At 38.8% G+C, this 20,573-nt stretch overlaps 1 protein-coding gene across 2 annotated transcripts; it reads left to right on the top strand.

Moving 5' to 3' along the window:
• Positions 1–5,492: 5,492 nt before the first annotated feature.
• rbbp6 (retinoblastoma binding protein 6) lies at positions 5,493–19,681 on the top strand. 2 transcript variants are annotated; one of them, XM_081388304.1, is made up of 17 exons: positions 5,493–6,528; positions 6,967–7,066; positions 8,061–8,094; positions 11,077–11,118; positions 12,306–12,394; positions 12,473–12,569; positions 12,731–12,870; positions 13,012–13,184; positions 13,262–13,365; positions 13,464–13,822; positions 13,943–14,018; positions 14,347–14,407; positions 14,508–14,562; positions 14,649–15,017; positions 15,427–15,549; positions 15,644–17,518; positions 17,604–19,681. In XM_081388304.1, the coding sequence occupies exons 1-17, from the start codon at positions 6,363–6,365 to the stop codon at positions 19,072–19,074; spliced, it is 5,334 nt and encodes a 1,777-aa protein (XP_081244430.1). In that variant the 5' UTR covers positions 5,493–6,362; the 3' UTR covers positions 19,075–19,681. The 2 variants fall into 2 exon arrangements, with proteins under 2 accessions (XP_081244430.1, XP_081244429.1); XM_081388303.1 differs by having other exon boundaries at positions 12,728–12,870.
• The last annotated feature ends 892 nt before the right edge of the window (positions 19,682–20,573 follow it).

Here is a 20,573-nt window from a genome sequence, read left to right as displayed (position 1 = left end):
CTAGCTCAACTGTCACCGAATGGAACGCACAGGACTGTGGGATATCAAAGGCAGTGAAGGACACATCTATGCTTCCTTTAAAAATCCATTAGATGAAGGTGTCTCAGGAGACAGGTAGTGAAGCTAACATTGGATTCAGACATGCCTTGATGCGTGGAATTGCTCCTCCGAAGGCAGCATTTTTAAGTTTTCGGATGCAGCTATCATTTCCATTTCATGTCGACTTTAAGTGCCGTGTTTCAGGAATGCTGCATCATGCTCGAGACGCTGCAAAAGATGTGAGACAAGAGCACAATGGTTAAAGACCTCTGTCTAGCACATGTTTACATAGAAAACATTAAAACATCTCAGTGGGATGTGTTCTCTGTGAACGGGTCATTCATTTACATGCAATTAGTTTTTAGTCAAAACAGCCACATGGAACAGGTCATAGAACAGGGTAGGTTTTTTGGGACTCAAGTACTAATGAAGATGGACAGACCAAGACTAAGGCATCATATGTTTGCCACACAAACTAAATCAAGCCTTTAACAGCCTGAGTCATGGTAAGTTAGACACAGTAATTTGTTATTCTAGTTACAATTTTTCTGTCTATGAGCCAGTCGTGTTGTCCAAGGCTGTTAGCAAAATCTCAAGAGCAAGATGACAAGATCTGGACTCCAAATATGCCAATGAACATGGGCCAAAAAAAAAAATTAACTTTCATAACAGCAGATTTTTTCCTATAAGCAACTGATTACCCTCTCTCAAGTGTGTTTACCAGGAACTAACTCGCCTTTAGAGGGGGAAAAGGTACTGTATAGACAAAAGGTCACAGTAAGATTAGGTCATGGCAAAGTATTGCCCCGTCACTTCTGATTTTTGTTGAAAATGCTGTCCCTTTTTGTTTTCCCAGCATATATTCTGACCCTGAGCAGGGCGCATTGGGGCCAGACCCCTCCATCACTCCCGTCCACGGGCCTCCGAAGCCCCTGAGGTATGTGACACTGACACACATGATTCACCGTATGGGTTAATGTCAACTGCCAACACACATAGCACACTGCCATGAATCAGATATTTCATCCCACTCAGCTATGAAATGAAAAGCTTGAAGGCATCTCCACTCTCTCTGGGCTGCGCATGAATATATATGAGACCCCTCATGGCTCCTCTTGTCAAGTTTGTCACAGATATATTTATCAAGGTGTGATAAAGTGGAGGAATGCACATCATGTCTGGGAGTTATCCCGCACCTTTCAGACTGAGTCTGTGTGATAAAATGCTCAAGTTTTCAGGAATCCTAATGATTCAGCTATTTATTTCTGTCTGATGTTAAATGATCACACCAATGTCTATGTTTCTATTAAATACATTTTATTTATTCTCTCTTTAGGAGAGTATCAACAACAGACTTTGGGGATGCATGCCATATTGTTTATATATTAGAGAAAAAATTTAGATTTTTAATTGTTCATGCTCATTTGCCCTATGCATTGAGATTACATTTTAAAACACTAATAATTTACTTTTCTTTCAGAATGAGCATTGTAATGTTGTGATGCCTAACTTCACTTGTAGCATTTGAGACAGTTGATTTTTCTAGTTTCCTTTTTAATTTATTTTGACAAAATAGCACATTTATTTACATGAAAATAATTACCAGCTTTTTGGTCTTAGCTGGAATTTTAATGTCTGTGCATCTTCTCAACAACAATTCTGTACATTCTGTATAATGCTAAGCTATGATTCTACTCCCAAGGTTTCATGTTGGGAATCATCTTTCGAAATCTCCACTTAAGATAAAACCCCACTGGCAAAAACAGGAGAGAGAAAATTGTTCTCCCTCAGGAGGTGAGAAGGAGCTTCTGGGATTCTATGGCAGGCCGAGGGGGATTTTACCCAGGTGTTCACCAAGGGGCAAAGCTGGCTCCCAGCTGCCAGCTGTCACTACCAAGTGGGGAACCAAGAGAGAGCCAGTGACCCAAAAACCTCCTCCTTGAGCACAAACCCCCTCCTCTCCTCATCTCTCCTCTGCTTTTCTGTGTGTCTGTTTTGAACGTATAAATTACACTGCAAGATGTGCAACAGGGACACTGCACTTGTCTTGCGTCGTGTCGGAGATGTCCACGTCGTGTACATCGATTTCCATGTATTTGTGTTTGCGTTTGCATTGGTATTCTCATTGACATGGGAGTAAAGCAGAGCTTTGTGAGGCAGTTGAGTGGGAGGCAGCCTCTGTACACAATGGCTGATGATTTTGCTCTGTTCCCTCCTCCGCTGAAGTGCCAGAGCATCCTTCCTCCCCAAAGTGCACCTCTCCAAACATGCAATGATAGCACTGATTTTAATTACCTCTCATGACTGTCGAGGTTGTGGCTGCCTGACGCACAGCGGGGAGGATCTTTTGGATTTATCTCTGGAAACACCTGCACTGCTTTTACTCTCTCTCCCTCCTAGACAGATGTGTTCGGTCATCTCCTCTAAGCAATACTTAATGTCTGAAGTCTGAATAGGAAAAAATGAAATGGTAATACAAAAAGAGTTCTGCTAAAACTAACATTGCAAAGGTATTTATATACATATAACGATAATTACAGTAATCTGCCAGTGTGTTATATAAGACATAACAAGTCTCTCCCTTTTTGCTTTGCCTTTTTGTATAAACACCTGCTCAAACAAATTAGATGACATGATGAGGTCCTTCTTGGGCCGTTGTACCACATGGATACTCTTCACAAGAACCTCTGGGGGATGTGTTTGGGTCCCTTCACCTCATCAAACCCTGCTGCTGTCTTCATAGGAAGAGATGCACAAATGCACAGTCAACTTGAAGGAGATCTTGCAAAGGTGTGATGATGTGGATTAGCAGAAGTGTTACATAACAACTTGTTTGTGAGGGAAGCATAGAAATGACACAGAGGCAAATTCATTTGTTTTATTGAATCATCGTGTTCCATGTTGGCTACATTATCGATCAAAAGTTTGGGGTCGTAGAAAGAAAGAAGTCTCACCAGAGCTGCATTTATTTGGTTAAAAATACAGTAAAACAGTATTATTGTGAAAAAAAAAAATCAAAGCTGAAATTTCAGCATCATTACTGCAGTCTTCAGTGTCATCCTTCAGAAATCAGTATAATATGATGATATAGTGCACGAGAAACATTTCTTATTATTATCAATGTTAAAAACAATATTTTTATACTTTTTTTTTCAATGAATAGAAAGTTCAAAAGAATTGCATTTATTGGAAATAGAAATTGCTGCCTAGGAGAAACAACTGGTATATGACATTAAAACAAAGACTCACTCACAGACTTACCCTATTTAAAGATATGTGGGGGAAAGTAAATGAAATGTCAAAAAAATAAATTAAATAAAAAATGCAGTGTCATTCTGTGAAGTGGAATGATTTAAATTTCCCCTCCCAGGGCTTACAAAGCCAAACCCGAACAATCAAATTTGTGTAGCCCATGTGTTAAAGCTGCACAGCATATCCACGCACTGTGTCCCCTGAAGGCCAGTGTTTGAGCAAAATGAACTGGATTTGCAGATTGGCTGTGCAAAGCAGTCTGTGGTAAAACCGGGGTATAGAAAGACAGCTAGGGGCTGCTGGGGAAGAGATAGTAAATGGCAGACAAGTAGGTGACCATCAGTCACTTCTTCCTTCTGAGAAAATTAGAGTTTGATGTGACAGCTGAGAGCCAAATGTTCCTCACACTCAGGGGCAACAGAAGAGTGTGCATCTCACAAGTTCACATGGAGTGTAACCATGAGTAAGCAGCCTGACTGAACCCATGCAGGTAGTTGGTGGACTTTTTGTTGTTGTTGTTGTTGTTGTTGTTGTAGTTATTATAATGCAGTTGGTTCAGGTAGATTATATATTCATGAGTTAAACCGCAAGTCAAGACAGCCTCGAGCAGATAATATCGACCTTGAGGGGGAAAGAGGAAAAATATGACTGGCTATTCAGCCTCCATCAAAAGAAACCAATGTGATGCTCTAATCAAAGAAATTGGCTAAATGTTGATGATTCAAATGTGGACAGAGCTGTATGGCTGCATTATTCGAGCATCATTGTCGTCATGTGCTTGTAGCCAATGACTGCATTAGGACATCCTTAATTGGCATAATTGGGAGCATCCAACACGAACTTACCAACAACGGTGCTGCACCTTTAAATGTGTTCTCCAAATGCCTGAATGGATTTGCACACACACACATGAACACTATTGCATAATAGCCTAGCTCTAATTCGGACTGATGTTGCAAGTGTTCTTTGGTGTATCAGTCGCACACATTTGTAATTTATCAGATCACGGCACACAAGAGGGAATAATTCTCATTCCCGTTCTGTATTTTAATTGTGCCTAAAGAACACAATAAGACTATAAGCCTGAGCAAACATCCATATACTGCAGACACATGCAGAAGAATAAATAGTGCACAGATGCTTTCTGAAAATGAACATTTTGCTGGCATTGGTTGACTTAGCTGGCTTTCTTGTCACGACAGATTAAATCCCACACATGAACAGGGATTGTTGAGCAAAAATTACTGTAATATTTTCTGAACAATATTGGAGTTATGCAGACTCTCTGTTTCTCTGAGTGCAACAGTTTGCAACAGATAAGCATTTTGATTAAGTAAAAACTGACAATGACGTCTCTTGAAATCTTTAAAAGGCCATGAAAATTAAATTGCATTGCTGTTTAACATTGTAGCCTGTAATTAACAAAGAACTAAAATAAAATATAAGTGTTATACTTGAAATCGTTTTTGGTTTCAGATTGAACGTATTAAAAATAGACAAGAGAGCATGTTTGTTTAATGCTACAAGCAGCACAATATCTCTAGTATGACGTGGGCTACTACGAGAATTTGTATAGCCCGCCATCTGGTGGTTTTAAATCATATTCCTCGCCTTATAAATTAAAAACAAAGTGGGTTGAAATAATTTACACGGAAAAGGTTTGGTTATTATCGCATTTATCTTTAGTAGCCTAATTAATATAGTAAAATATAGTACATTTAAATGTAGCTAATTATTATCCCAAGCAAATAATTAGGCTAAACAAAGAAATGTAAACGGATTTTTATGCGAAGTGTAACTTTTATAAAGTGCTGCTAACTAGACAGCTGTAGCCTACAGTTTGATCTTTTACCAAAACATTTTGTCTGATAATTTTTGATTCATGCATTTTATATAGGCTATTATTTGGCTTTGGTGAGCAATGTAAAGAAACAGAAAAGCAATGTAGCCTATTTATTTTTAAAGTTGGGCCAAAATGGTGCATAAATCTACTAACAAACATGTTCTGTCATTTAATTAAACAATGCAATCTGAAAACGATCTTTACATTTACAAAAGGTCATATCTATGTGATTTGAGTAAGGTTTATATGTATCATTTTGTATACTGTTGCCATTCTTACAATAGATGTTGACGTTCCGCAATTGGTAGTGTCTGCGCATGCGTAGTCCTTGCCCCGCCTAGTAACGTCTTTATTCTTTGCCCCTGCGTTTTCTGCGGAAACCCCTCGAATGCGTGCAGTCGTCGAGTTGTTTTCGAAATCGCATGTAGTCAGCACGGTCAATCTGTGATTTAAACATCTATGTGGTCACCAGTGTTTACGACGGGGCGACTGGATTACCGCGGCAGTATTTTGAGAAAAGGAGGACCGTTTTTCTTGCTCATCTTGTTTTAGCGTTTTGTAATGGTTTTGCTGTAACAGTTAACGTTAGTCTTTTGTTGTTGTTTTTGCATGTGTGATGGACGCCATTTTAGGTTGATCACACTAGCTGCTAGCACATTGTTTCAGGCCTTGCTTCAAACTACGTCGGTGTGTGTTTTGGTGAAATTTGGACTACACCGAACAAACATTTCGGAGGAACTTTGACGCGGACACTTGGGCGACATTTTTGGCAGGACTCTTCACTTTCACCCATACGGACACCGTTTGAACTCTTTATTTCTTTGTCAGAGTTGGACCTTACGGACAGCTCACGGCTAACAGCCATATGGTCCTGGGACTTTGAGAAACCGCAGGAGAATTTCTGGCTTCGGCCGGGGATTTCCGTGGACTGAAAGTCACTTGCGTCATTAAGATTGCGTGTTGCACTTGATCACAATCTCTTTGAACACTTGATATTTTCAAATCGCAGTTATTCACTTGAGGCAAAATCCACACGACCTCTTTAGTGGTGACTCTTTATTAAAGAGAGTGTTGAGATGAGCAAATATGGCTTTTATTATGCTTGAATTGTTAAGCTGATAAACTGACATTGAGTAAGGTTGATCGCTGGGAGAGCCCACGCGATCGTGCGAATTGTAGTTGAGTTTGGTTGTGTGTGGTGGTATCTGACCACAAGGATTGTTTAAACATGTCTTGTGTCCATTACAAGTTTTCTTCTAAACTTAACTACGATACGGTCACCTTTGATGGCCTTCACATCACGCTCAGTGATTTGAAACGCCAGATCATGGGGCGAGAAAAGCTGAAGGCCGCGGATTGCGACCTACAAATCACCAACGCTCAAACTAAAGAAGGTAAGTGAGTTGTTTACACACAATTTTTGAGGTTGATTAAAGCTAAAACGAATATTTACGTGACCTGAAAGACTATATGTATATTACATTTCAGTTTGTCTTTATTACTGTAGTAAGCTCAAAGCTAATGCATGCTAACTTTAGCTAAGCGTACGGTAACAAGGCCAAATCCTGAGGGCCAGCAGCGTTGTCTTAGTTATTTAAGTCGAATTATTACGTTTGTGATATAAACTGTCATGAATATTACGGTAGTATATTTGTGAATATTAATTCAATGTAAACTTTGATTTTGCCCGCATAAGTTACTTGTGTAGTGAAGACTCCATTTTGTATTTACGAGTTTACGCGTCGTTTCCTCTCCGTGATATCGGTTTGAAAAATGAATGGAAAATGTGGCATGTTGATTAATGGCTTTGTTGTTCTTGCTTTTGCTTACAGAATACACTGATGATGGAGCCCTCATCCCCAAAAACTCGTCTGTCATCATCAGACGAATCCCTATTGGAGGGCTTAAGTCGACAAGCAAAACATATGTCATGTAAGTACACTAACACTTTAATTTGCTTTTTCCATCTGCTCTGCAGTGTTTTATATAGTCTTTTGTAAGTATGTTCTCAAAGCAGAGCCTTTAGGTTCAACAGTTCACCCCATAACTAAAATTGCCCTAATGTTAATCCAAACTTTCGTTCTCGAAAGTTTTTTTTGAACTTAATGTGCTGTGATTTGATAAAAGTAGTGGATAAACAATGGCATTTGGAGTCAAACCTGCCCCAAACTGTATTTTCATTGTATTATGAGCAATTGTGAATATTGCTACTGCTATTACCAAACTACATTTGTGTTCCCTGGAAGAAAGTCATACGGGTTAAAAGGCAATATTCAAGCGACAGTTTATTTGAAGTATTCTTTAAATGTCTTTATGTAAATTGGTGATCTTTATTTTTTGTAGGCAGGTTGAAAAAAAAATAGGCGTGCATTCAGGGTGATTGGGATACTTTAAAGGGATTGTTTACCCTCTGTCAAAATTCTGTCATTTACTCACACCCTTATGTTGCTCCAAACCTGTATGAGTTGTTTTCTTCTTTTGAACTAAAATGATGTTTCGAAGAATGTTGGAAACTAGACAGTTGACGGTAGCCATTGACTTCCATAGTAAGAAAAGAATACTATGGAAGTCAATGGCTACCGTCAACTGTTTGATTACAGACATTCTTCAAAATATATTTAGTGATAGAACAACACGAGGGTGAGTAAACGATGACATAATTCTTATTTTTGGGTGAACTATCCATTTAAAGTGTCTCAATCACCCTGAATCCCTTTAAGATGACTTGGTTGGAAAAAGTGTCATAATCAACCTGAATTCACCCCTATCCTTTTTTTAGCCTTAGCAGAGCATAATTGGCAATTTCAGAAATGCTCCTCATTTCAGTTAAGCAGTTTGACTGTGGCCTTGCAGTTAATGTTGAAGAATCATCAGTGTTGAGTCATTTTAATTGGAAGGTAACCTCTTTTTTTGTTTTGTTTTGCAGCGATCGATCTGAACCAAGTGGATCTTCAAAAGCAGTATGTAAAAACACCTCATTTCCTTGTCTCATTACACACATTTTCAAACTCCTCAGCAGTTGCTTTGTCTTGAAATAATTTAAGAAAATTCTAATGCTCCTCAATGTTGTCTTTGAAACCTGTTTGAAGATAACAAAGTGTGTTGAGCTTAATGTTTATATTGTGTGATTCGCTAAAGCTGTTGCATTGATTTTCATGTTTTTATACAATTTCCAGTGTGTACAGAAGTCTGTGCGCATGCTAATACACTGTTTCACGTTGAATAAGTCATCTACAAATATGAATTCTGTTGTACAGTGTAGTGTAAGATCATATTGATCTACATAATACTTGAACATGGCCAATGTTCAATTTGTTTGTCCTTAAAGTGACACATCTGTAAAAAGCTGTGTTTTATTTTGTTTTGTTTGTTTGATTTTAAATAAAAAAAATACTTTGTTATTTATTAACTTCACCTTGTATCATACAGCTTCAGTGTCTGACTGCTTATGTTTACTCAATTGCTATTATAAGGCACAATAGTTTGATTTAGTTGTGTGGATGTATGAGTGTGCGAGAGAGTGGTTTTTTTTTATCAAAGTGTATTACCTAAAACATAATGAGCCTTGCCTTGGACTAACTGACAAGGTGAATCATGTATTTTTTACAGGCGATTTGTTCTTGACTTGGCTCAGTGTTTTGGAAACGGGCTCTTGGCGTTCAAAGGATAATCAAACGAGACTTGGCTCTTATGTAGTTTTAATTATTAAATTTTCGTTCATGGAAAACATATTACCTTTAGTTGTACAACTTAATTTAAATTCCCTGTTCTAGTTAAAACTGCACTAAATTATATGTGAATTCTCAATCTAATTTACGTTTATATACATTTTTCGAATTTGTTTATTTTAAGAGAGCCAATTGTTGCAGAAATTGTACATCTTAGGCCTATATAGACACTTTGACTACTGCAAATAAACAGTTGCTCAACTATAATGTGATGGCAATAGTTCTTACCCTTTGTAAAATTACATTGGTTCTTGTAGCTTGTTGCTTTATTTTACAAAATATGTTGGGAAACGGAAGAAAACACATTTGGATGAAATTCCAGACCAGCGATTTATTCAATGATTGGGAGGAGGGGGGGGGGGGGTTGGATTGGTAAAAAGTCGGTATCAGTGAGAGGGTGATTTTTGGGCACAACTTTTGTGATTACAGATCGTTTCAGCTAGATTTTGTGTCATTCTGACATAACGAATTGTGCTGAAGTGTGGTTATTCGAACAATTTATCTTTTTTTGAACATTGTATTTTAGTTCTCCACAGAAATCTGCTTATTCATATTTGAATCATGTGACTTGTACTTTTTTTCCATATTTGATGTCTTCTTTCTAATGTATGCAAATCAGCTACTGGGCCAGTTGCATAAACTTGGCCACCATGTGGTTAAGACTGTACCAAGACTGTGTCTTGAACTGGTTTGACCTACTTCTTCAAATCCAATAAGACCAATCTACCTTTTTATGTAACTGACTTAAAAAAAATTAGGACCAGTCTTGAAGGAAAAAATTTAGATGATTAACTTTTAAGACTAGTCTAAATGGTTTATGCAACCGGCCAGTGTGACAGATGAACTATGCAAAAAATAATAATTCTTTGTGATAGCACTTGTAGTTTGCTTCTCTCCCATGTACTTATGTGATGTTGAGACCCAAACTAGCTATAAAAGAATTGACGCGCTACAAGGCACATTATGTAGGACACTTATTTACAAAAGTACCTAATTCCAGTGAACAGTTTTAAATACACATTTCATATCCTATATGGCCTGTTGTATTAGTTATATTTTCTATATGAATAAATTGCATTTTTTATATGACTTACTGTACAATAAAACTTCAGTGTTTAACTCCCTCACATCTTTCTTAAGGCCCTGTGTGTTCACTTTCCATAGGGTTTTTTGATGAGTTACATCTTTCTTATATTACAAGTAATTGCCGTGGTCTGCGAAACATGGCTATTAAAGCTATACTTTTTTTCACGTGTTCAGTGATTCAAAGCTCAAAAATATCCATTAATTGGTTATGACTAGTGTTGTCAAACGTACCAGTCGGTACAAACAAAAATGTTGACAATACCAGCATTTCTCTAGTACCGGGTATATTCTGTACCCGCTGATATCATACTCACTCGTTTGAGTGCTCTGAGCATCAAAGGTTTCTATTTGCAACGTGTTTTTACAAGCGTTTTGTAGCCAATCACAATCATATCTGTTGAGCACGTGAACACGATGGCCTATTAGAGGTGCTAGTCAGAATTTGCCTAACACCTCTGAAAACTCACAAAGTTTGGATTTGTTCAACGTGAGCCGCATACTCACAAATCCTATCATTATAACCAACAGTGTAAACACGATGTAAATAAGAGATTCATTGTACAATTAAGACAGCCTTTGTTATAACGCAAGTTTTCGCCAAGAGTGCAGAATTCAGTGAGCTTTGTGCTTCAGAGATTGACAGTCTTGGTGATTATTAAGGGCTCTTCACAGTCTAAATACAAATTAATTTTTTCATGCTGCCAAGTACACTGCAAAGTTTCTGGATTGACAGCTGTTTTTACATGCACGATTGAATGTGAAACTGCAATTTACAGTGATAATCAACGGACGAGACTTAACGGAACAAAACATTTTGAAGTACTTGATTCAACAGTTTTTGCTCTGGTACCAAGAACCGCAAAACTTTGGTACCGTGACAACCCTAGTGATGAACTTAAGATAAAATATGTAATGTTCTATTAACTATGGTTTATATTTTTAAATGCTTTTAAAATAAATTTCATGTCTTTCCATTAGAATTTTGTTGTAATATTACTAATTGTGTTTATACAGTGTTAACTTTGAAGACTTTTATTTGTCCAAATTCTCTCTATTGGGCATGATGGATTTGTGCCTTGTCATAGTGGTCAACCCCTCTTTGTTTTAATGTTTTCTTTCCGATGACAGATTGATGATTCTTCATCCATTTCACTGGCCCTGCTTTCAAAGGTATTTTAAACTCTGTAACTACTTGATACACTGTTCTACTGTATCTAACTTCCGTGTTTTGGATTTGGCAAGCCATAATGTAGGCACAAGTGTGCAATATAATTTTGTTTTATCAAATCTTGTGCTTTGTCACATCTAGCTTATGTATGCTTAGAATGTTATGTGAAATTGTATGTTTTGCATTAGTCAGAAACTTGCTTGTCAGGAATTATATTGAGAATTTAGCATTTTATATTTTGCTGCATATCAGTAATTACATTAATTTTAATTGTAAGATTAATATTGAGTTAATGATATATGCTCATTGTTTGATAATTGTATAATTGTGTTGATACTTGTGTGAAAGCCTGGTCCTGTAAAGAGTGAGCCAACTGCCTTTTATCAGTGTGGAATGGAATACTGTATAAGCCTCTTGCCCACATTATGCTAATTCCAGGTGTTGATTTATTTATTTTTTCTTAATTGAAAAATGAAGCACTCGAATCCTGTTGTGATCTTTTTGTTTTCTTTTTCCCATTGAAGATCAAATCTCTGGATTTTTAAAATTCGCTCACTTGAGGATTTTTATTTTATTTTTTTAAGAGCAATATGAGCAGTCTTCACACAACTATATTTTTCTATATACTGGGCTTTAAAAACACCAGCAGCATTTGCTCTATTTGGATAATGGATAATTGTATTTATTCTTATGTCAAAATACTTCACAATATAGTGTAATTTTGGTACAACAGCAAGTTTGAATTTCAGGTTGATCATGCCATTGTAATTTGGTACTGTGTACATGTCTTCTGCTATGACTGCATTTCGTGTGTTAGTGTGAAATCTTGTGTTCATCTGACACATCACCAAGAGACATTCCAATAAAACTAAATAAATGGAGGAAAAAACTCTTAGACAATGGGCAATGCATGTGTGTAGTTGGTATTAAGTCTTGCATGAGTCGTCAATTGTCTTTTGATTACGAATTTTATATTTATGCTCTTTTGCTATGGTTAATTTGAAATGGGTGTTGTCATTTCAAGGCCTGAGGTGGTACTCATAATTTACGTTTTAGTATTTTTAAAGATCACGCACTGATAGAGGCAAGAAGCTGCTTCTTACAGGACAAGGTTTCAGTAAAACTCTGGGCTCGATTGAACATTCCAACATTGATTTTATATGTGAAAACATTATTACCTGTTAAACAGACAGCCAATCTTGCTGAAACAAATGCTTCAGAGGAAGACAAAATAAAAGCAATGATGTCTCAGTCCAACCATGAGTATGACCCTATCCAGTAAGTATGCAATTCAAGACATTGACATTTTATTTAAATTACTCAGTGTCAATTCTAACATGAATCTCTATTCATTAGTTATGCAAAGAAGCTTGTTGGTCCACCTCCACCAAACTACACTTGCTTTCGTTGTGGAAAAACTGGACATTATATCCGAAACTGCCCAACGAATGGGGTAATTGGGTTTTCATTACCACAGCTGTTTTAACATTACAATTGATTTGAACTTGGTGACGCTTACTATAACTTTTTGTGTGCGTAAGCATTTTAATATCATAGTATGCTTATTTGGTCAGAGAAGAAATTTAATCTTGCATATCAACCATGCGTTAGCAGGATCGAAGTTTTGAAGCTCCTCAACGGATAAAGAAAAGCACAGGAATTCCTCGGAGTTTCATGGTGGAGGTTGATGATCCAAACAGAAAGGGAGTCATGTTGACCAACAGTGGAATATATGCCATTCCTACTATTGATGCGTGAGTATACTTGGCCTTCCTGTAAGTGATTGTGTTAAAGGAAAATTTTCATATTTTTCACTTCTGACACAATTATGCAAAACCATCAGAGTAGTGGCCTCAACGTGCCAATTTCATTAATCATATTACGCTTACTTTTAGTGAGGCCTATGCCATTGGGAAAAAAGAGAAGCCACCATTCTTGCCCCAAAATCAATCTTCATCTTCAGAGGAGGAAGATCCTGTACCTGATGAGCTGCTGTGTTTGATCTGCAAGGATCTAATGACAGATGCTGTGGTTATCCCCTGCTGTGGAAATAGCTACTGTGATGAGTGTAAGTGTCTGTACAAACAAATGTCAGAAAGGTGAAGTGTTTTTGACTTTTGAAAGCTTACAGTCTTTTGACCGCAGGTATTCGGACATGTTTGCTGGAGTCTGATGAACATGTTTGCCCAACCTGCAAACAATCAGATGTATCTCCTGATGCTTTGATCGCGAACAAATTCTTGCGCCAAGTAAGAAATCCCTATCTTAATCATTGTTAAACTCCTGTGTTTTTGCTTCTAACTTAATACAGTGGAACATTAACACAACCTTTTCTTTCCAACCCCAGGCAGTGAATAATTTTAGGAATGAAACCGGTTATACCAAGAGGATTCGAAAAGCTGCAGCTTCTACACAAGGAGCCCAAACACAGGCTACTGCCCAGCGGCCACCTCTGAGACTGGCAACCTCACGCCAGCAGGACCCTCTTATGGCCAATGTTCCGAGCTCAACAGCTGATAGCAGCCCTCCCCAAAGCACACCTGCTGCCCCTTTATCTCCTGTTAGCACTCATCAGCCCTCCAGTACCCCACCTTCTTCTAGCAGCTCTACTGTACACAGCAGCACTGCACCTGGAGCATCAAACTATAGCCCTGTGGTGAACTCTCCTCAGCACTCTGTTAAGCAGGATGACCCTCCTTCATCTAAGTAAATAATTTTCTAGCACTTCAGAGCATCCACTGGTTGTGTAAAACATGAGGTACCAGACTCTTATGTCTATGCACTTGTTAAAGGTTGTTTGTTTTTGTTTGTTTTTTGTTTTTTCAGGGAACCAGAGGTCTCAGCATCTACTGTTGTGCCGCCTTCAGAACCCTCTGTCCCAACAACTTCATCTTTTTCAAAGGTATTACCTTTTTATAGTGTTTTAAGTTAGCTAAAAATAGAGAATTACATAGACTAATAGAGCCATATTACATGAGCAAGAGTAATTCCGTTAATACTAAAATATTGAGTAAATTACATTTTAGATGCAATATGCAGCATTTTTTTCTTTGTCAGATAAAAATTCACTTACAATGTTGCAAACAATAGAATATAATTTGAATTCTGTTTTGCAAAAACAGACGAGCCAAGTAGGCAGATTTGGTGAGATTTACTGTGCAGCCTTTATCCTTTTTCCATGAGTACAATTTAGTGATTCTCTCCCCCCCCCCCCCGTTTGTTTTGCCTAGGGATTCCATGTCCCAGTGATTGGGAAGCCGAATATGCCTCAGCACCACATGCACAGACCAGGTAAGAAAATATCGGCACTATCTAGGTGTTTTTTTTGTTTGTTTGTTTGTTTTTGTTGACTTGGTGGTTTTTAATTATTTACAATTGTTCCCCCTTTTAGGACAGCCAAGGACTAGTGGACCAAGGCCAACTGGAAGCCGTCCTGCGTGGGATCCGTAAGTATCAAAGAGTAAAATCTTTAAATATATAAGCTTGATCCAAAAAAGATGAATACTTGACTCCAGTCTATTTATCCTATCAGGTCCACAAATCGAGGGAGAGCTCCTAGTGAGCGACCACCAAGAACACAGCCTCCACCAGTGCAAAATCTTCCGCCTGTTATCCCTCCAGTGTATGGCCCTCCTGCTCTATTTCCTCCTCCACCACACCCTATGCCTCAGCCTCCTGGTGTTGTTCCTCAGCAGTATCCCATACAGTATCCTCCAGGACAGCAGCCTCCCCCTCCCTTCAACATTCCACCACCTGTATTTCCACCTGTCCCACCTGTGACAGCTCCGTGGGTGCCTCCTGGTGCCCAGCCACCTATAGCCAACCCTATCTCTTCTATGCCAGCAGCACCTTTTCTATCCAAGGAGGAGTTTTACCGCCAGCAGCGTAGACTTAAAGAAGAGTATGTAGAGTTCTAACACTATAATTTTATAATTTTTTATATATATATATATATTTATATATATATATATATATATATATATATATATATATAATGTAAATATATATATATATATATATATATATATATATATATATATATATATATATATATATATATATATATATAATGTAAATATATAAATTTATTTTTTGAAATGGTTACTTGGCTCATTCCTCATATAGATTAAAATGGTTATATAGTTGTTTTGATTGAAGCATCATGATTTATTTGTGTCTTTTGAGTTACCTTTTAATTAAATATGGATTGTGTGGATTCTTCCCTCTCACTCCTAATAATCATGTGTGTTGTAATGAATAACCAAATTTTAACTGCAAAGTTTTATTTCCTTCCTGTCTTTGATAAATAGTTCCCAATGTCGATTCGTTACCAGGGAGAAGTCGTCCAAACTTGAAGAGTTTACCAATGACTTTGCCAAAGAGCTTTTGGAGTATAGAAAGATCCAGAAGGAGAGAAGGCGATCCTACTCTAGGTTAGGATAAATACAGGTCCACCAGCAAACTGTCATTTTTGATGGGAAATGTTTGGCATCAACTAAATTGTCCTAATTTGCTTTCCTTTTTCAGATCAAAATCTCCATACAGGGGTTCCTCCTACAGTGGTTCATCATATTCCTATTCAAAATCTCGCTCTCGGTCCAGATCACCACGCTCCTACTCTCGATCACCATCCCGGTCTCGGTCAAGATCACGCTCACGCTCTCGTTCCCGATCACGCTCCTTCTCTCGCTCACCATACTCCCGCAGGGGCCGAGGTCGAAGCCGTAGCTATCGATCCAGGTCACGCACTCCTACATACCATCGCTCCCACAGTAGATCTCCATCGTATAGGGGTCGGGAAATGAGTGGGATGGGGAGTGGAATCTATCGTTCTCGCTCCAGATCTCCAATGTATAGAAATCACAGTCCCAGCAAGAAACTCCCTCCCCCTTCTCAAAATGAGGGTGAGCGCAAATACACAGGGAGGTACAGAGAGCTCCCTCCTTATGATGCTAAGGCTTATTATGGTCGAAACGTTGACCAGAGTGACCCCTATGAGAGAGAGCGATACAGAGAGTGGGAAAGAGAATACAGGGAGTGGTACGACAAATACCTTAAGAGTTATAACAACCCACCAAGTGGTCAAATGAGGGGCCGTGTTCCAGGCAGCAGAGATCCCTTTACTCCTGAGCGTTTTGCTCCTCCCCGACCAAGAGAAAACTCCCCCTACGGCAGGGGACGTCGGGAGGATTACCCGCCACCACCTCAGAGCCACAGTGTTCCTCCAAGAGGCAGAGTTGCCATGACATACCAAGAAAAGTGTGCTGAGAAGTATGGCCACCTTCATGTCAACACCACTGGAGCAGGGAGAGGACTTAACAAAGAGTCTTCGAAATCTATCAAGGACAGAGAACCAAGTGGCAGCACCGCTACAGACCCCAAATCTCTGAAACATAAGAAACATCGCAAAAAGAAGAGAGACGATGGTGATCTCTTCAGCCACTCCGACTCTATGGATGATTCCAGGAAAGATGATCGTAAAGGGGACTCCATGCTGATTAATTCAAGCCGTGATGATGCCACACCTGTCAGGGATGAGCCCATGGATAGTGCTGCAGTCCCCTACAAGAGTACTCCTGAAAAGGAGAAGAAAGAGAGGACTAAAAGCAAATCTGACAAAGGTAAACGAAGGTCTGAAAGCAGTGGGCAGAAGGAAGCATCAGGAAAGATGTCAAAGCCTGTTAGAGAGAAGGAATCAGATGCACCGCGAGAGAAGGGGGCTCCCCCTGAACCAGCCATTAAGAGAGTCAAAGACGAACCATCCCACAAATCTGAAATAAGTAAACCTCAGTCTTCAGAGTCCAAACTCATGCTCCCACGCAAGTTGATGCAGTCTAGGCCCATTAAACACCACCAGGAGCTGAAGCCCATCAAAGATGAGCTCAAAAGCAGGAAGGAATTGGTGAAAGACCTTCCTAAGCAAGACAAAGTATCTGACAAAGATGGGAAAGTCCCCAAAAAAGAGCCAGAGAAGCCTGTGAAAACTGAGGAGAAGATGCACACCAAGGCATCAAGAGAAGATGCCAAACAGGATAAAAAGAAACGGAAAGATGACAAGCCATCTGCGAAAGACCTGGATGTACCTCCGTTAAAAATAGCAAAAATTGAAGTAGACATGGCCAAAAGCTCTCCAAAACCTAAACCCAGACTGGAGAGTGAAAGGCCAGTTGAGAAGGAGAAAGTAGCTATTCCGTCTCTAATGGACATTAAGCCTGAGCCTGTTAGAAAGATTAAAATCAACAGGGAAATTGGCAAGAGAATATCTAGCATTGATCGGCAAGTTTCAGCTGAGGACTCTGCTCATGCCACAGGAAAGGGCAGGCTGGACAAGTCTAGAGGAAAATTGAGAAGGAAGGTGCATGTTCCTGATGGGTCAGGATCCTTATTGGTTGATTACACCAGGTGAGAGAAATTAAATATTAATAATTAACTTGACAACTCTTATTTTCTGTACCATCCATTTATTGATATTTGTTGTCTTTGGCAGCACCAGCTCCACAGGAGGAAGCCCCATCAAAAAGCATGAGGATAAGCTTGACCTAAAGAAGACTGTGATAAAGACCCTGGAAGAATACACCAATGACAGCTCCACCCCTGCTGAGGACGAAATCGTCATGATACAGGTGCCCCGTTCTAAGTGGGAAAAGGAGGACTATGAATCTGAGGACGATGATTCTAAGGTTGCAACTAGAAAAGACGGCATCAACACATCCAGCTCTGCTCCTTCAGGGGAGAACACTGCTGCAAAATCAACTGACAAGGAGTCTCCCCATGCTGACAAAGCTCCTACTGCCTCCAAAGAGGCAGATGTCAAACCTGCCAAGGACCCCACATCGTGTGATAAGGAGAAAGATTCTGACAAAGACAGAGAGCGAGAAAGGGACAGAGGGAAAGAAAGAGACCGCTGCAGCACTGCAGATCGTGAGATAACTGATAAAAGGAAACCTAGTGTACCTAATCAGGAGAGAGAACATGTGCAGGAGAAAGGCAGTGACCATGGCAGTGAACGGAGCTCTTCTTCCCAGTCATCCAGAGACAGGCAAGCTGACAGGCCTGAACCAACCTCTAGAAAGCCAGTAGGTAGAGAGACAACAACAGGCCTTGCCAGTAGGAAACCAGAGCATAGAGATGATGCAAGAGACCACTTAGGCACAAGATCAAAAGATGAGAGAAGTCCAATCAGGAGGAGAGTATCGCCCTCAAGGGTAAAGGACTTGCACACAGACTCTGGGAGAAAAACACTTGAAGCACCACCGGAGTCGAATAGGAGTCCAAGTCCAAGCAGGAATAAGAGGGCATCATCACAAAATGCCCCAGAGCCAAAACGAACTGGCCCAGAGGATCACAAAGGACACTGGCCATGCAGTAAGGAGAGCCAGGGTTCTAGGCATTCTGATGTGCGTCCTATAAAGGACCGGGAGCACAGGACTCCTCATAGAGCTTTGACTCCAGAGCCTAGGTCTGATGCAGAGAAAGGTGGCGTACATGGCGACCACGTCAAAATCCCATCGGCGCGCTCCACGAGACTGTCATCAGATTTAGCACGGGAAACCGACGAGGCTGCGTTTGTTCCTGACTACAGCGAAAGTGACAGCGAGACTTCGGACACTGAGAGCAAAATGGAGCAGAGAGGACGAGAGCGGGACAGCAGTGGCAGCCAGAGTCCAAGTCCCTCTGGAAGCCATGGACACAGCAGCAGCCCCAGCTCTCCGGGCAGTCAGGACAGCAAAAAAAAGAAAAAGGACAAAAAGGAGAAGAAGGAAAAGAAGAAACACAAGAAGCACAAAAAACACAAAAAGCATAAGAAACATACAAGTAATGAGTCTGAATCAGAGCTCAAAGGACAGAAACACAAACATAAGAAAAAAAAGTCCAAAAAGAGCAAGGACAAAGACAAAGATGACAAGGAAAAAGATGAAAGTGAAAGAGATGAACATAAGGCAAAAGTATCTGTTTAATTCATTTATAGGTTTAACCATTGATTTAATTTACATATCTTTAAGAATCTATTGTTCTGCAGAAAAGGACTGGATCAGCTTTCATTATTTGCTAATTCTCACTGGTTAACAACATGCTTTTTTTGTGTCTAACCATGCTAACCTCTCCCACCAATGCAAGAGAATAGCTACTTGAATGATAAAGGTTATTTGGGTTCTGAGTTTTCATGAATATATTTGTTCTCATTTAAAATTGTTGCAGATTCTCATTACATCATGGTTTTGAATTAAGGCCATTGTAGAGGAAGCACTTTAGAAATGTGAATGTGATTGCAGTTTTGCAAAATTTGCAGAGTTGCAAAAGCCCTTTTGTACCTCATCTCTTGTATGTTTAAGTTGGATAGGAACATATCACTATATCAGTATGATAATATTGTTACAGACGTAACAGGAGAGTGTCATCCAGGCATTGGGCCACACTGATTTACAAATTGTATGTTTTTGCACTGTGAATATTTCCTCTACTCTTTCATTTTATTTGACTTCACCTTCACAAGAGTAATTTAAATTATCTGCTGAAATGGAATTGTAAATGTTCTGAGGGTAATAAAATTTTTCAGCAAATATATATGGTCTCTCATCTTGTTTATTTTCTTGCTTTGGTAATAAAGATTTCCAAGGAACCACAGTAAACTATTTCTTATTGTATTTTTAAATAGTTATTGGTAACACTTTATTTTACATTAAGTACATGTAATATATGTAACAATGTAGCAGTAAACAGTAAATTATGCATGCAACCAACCCTAGACCAAATCCTATTCCTAATCCTAACCCTATAGAAAGTACTTAAAAGGTATAATTACACTGCAACAAGGACACCTTAAAATGAAGTGTAACGGTTATTTTTTGTGTGTACACCAGTATCAACTATTACATCTTTGGGGATTTTTAACTACTCAATGAAATTACACCCATCTGATGTCCATATCCTATTACAATTTTGATAATTATTAACACAACAGGCATTTAAATTAGTGTTTATGGCAATACTTTTTAAACTGTTTTTAAGCTTTTATTTCCTAGCCCAACTTCCATTAAAAGTGCCTGACTGCTGGACCTTTTATTTATTTTAAAGAAGAATCTTGCATGAGTTGGAAATGTTTTTGAGATAATCGTAAATGTGGTCATATGACATACCACATTTTAAAAATTTTACACAGGGAAAACTCACTTTTTGCTGGAAAACTTAAAGTAGCTCTAACAAATGATCAGTTCAGAATTACACTCAGTCACACATATTTTCATGACTTCTGTGATGTCTTTCCTTTCTGTAATAGAAGGAATTTGTATATCTTATTTCCCAAATGTCTACAATGAATCTTTCTCGTATATTTTTCGTGATTAATGTACGTAAAAGGTACTTATAACTTCAATGAAATTTGATTTTGAGATTGTTATAAACTGATTTTTAATAACTTAGTTCTACTTAATTAAAATGTTTACTGAAATTATTTGTA

The sequence above is a fragment of the Scardinius erythrophthalmus genome (genome assembly GCF_964197995.2).
Source record: "Scardinius erythrophthalmus genome assembly, chromosome: 1".
Lineage (NCBI taxonomy): Eukaryota > Metazoa > Chordata > Actinopteri > Cypriniformes > Leuciscidae > Scardinius > Scardinius erythrophthalmus.
This window is presented reverse-complemented; position numbering and strand designations above follow the sequence as displayed.

What these genes read in the sequence shown, in the direction of transcription:
- rbbp6 (XM_081388303.1), top strand. Translation starts at nt 6,363, where the DNA reads ATGTCTTGTGTCCATTACAAGTTTTCTTCTAAACTTAACTACGATACG. An exon ending in GAAACTGCCCAACGAATGGG is followed by an intron (nt 12,570 to 12,727) that starts GTAATTGGGTTT and finishes ACCATGCGTTAG; the next exon opens with CAGGATCGAAGTTTTGAAGC. An exon ending in GCACCACATGCACAGACCAG is followed by an intron (nt 14,408 to 14,507) that starts GTAAGAAAATAT and finishes TCCCCCTTTTAG; the next exon opens with GACAGCCAAGGACTAGTGGA.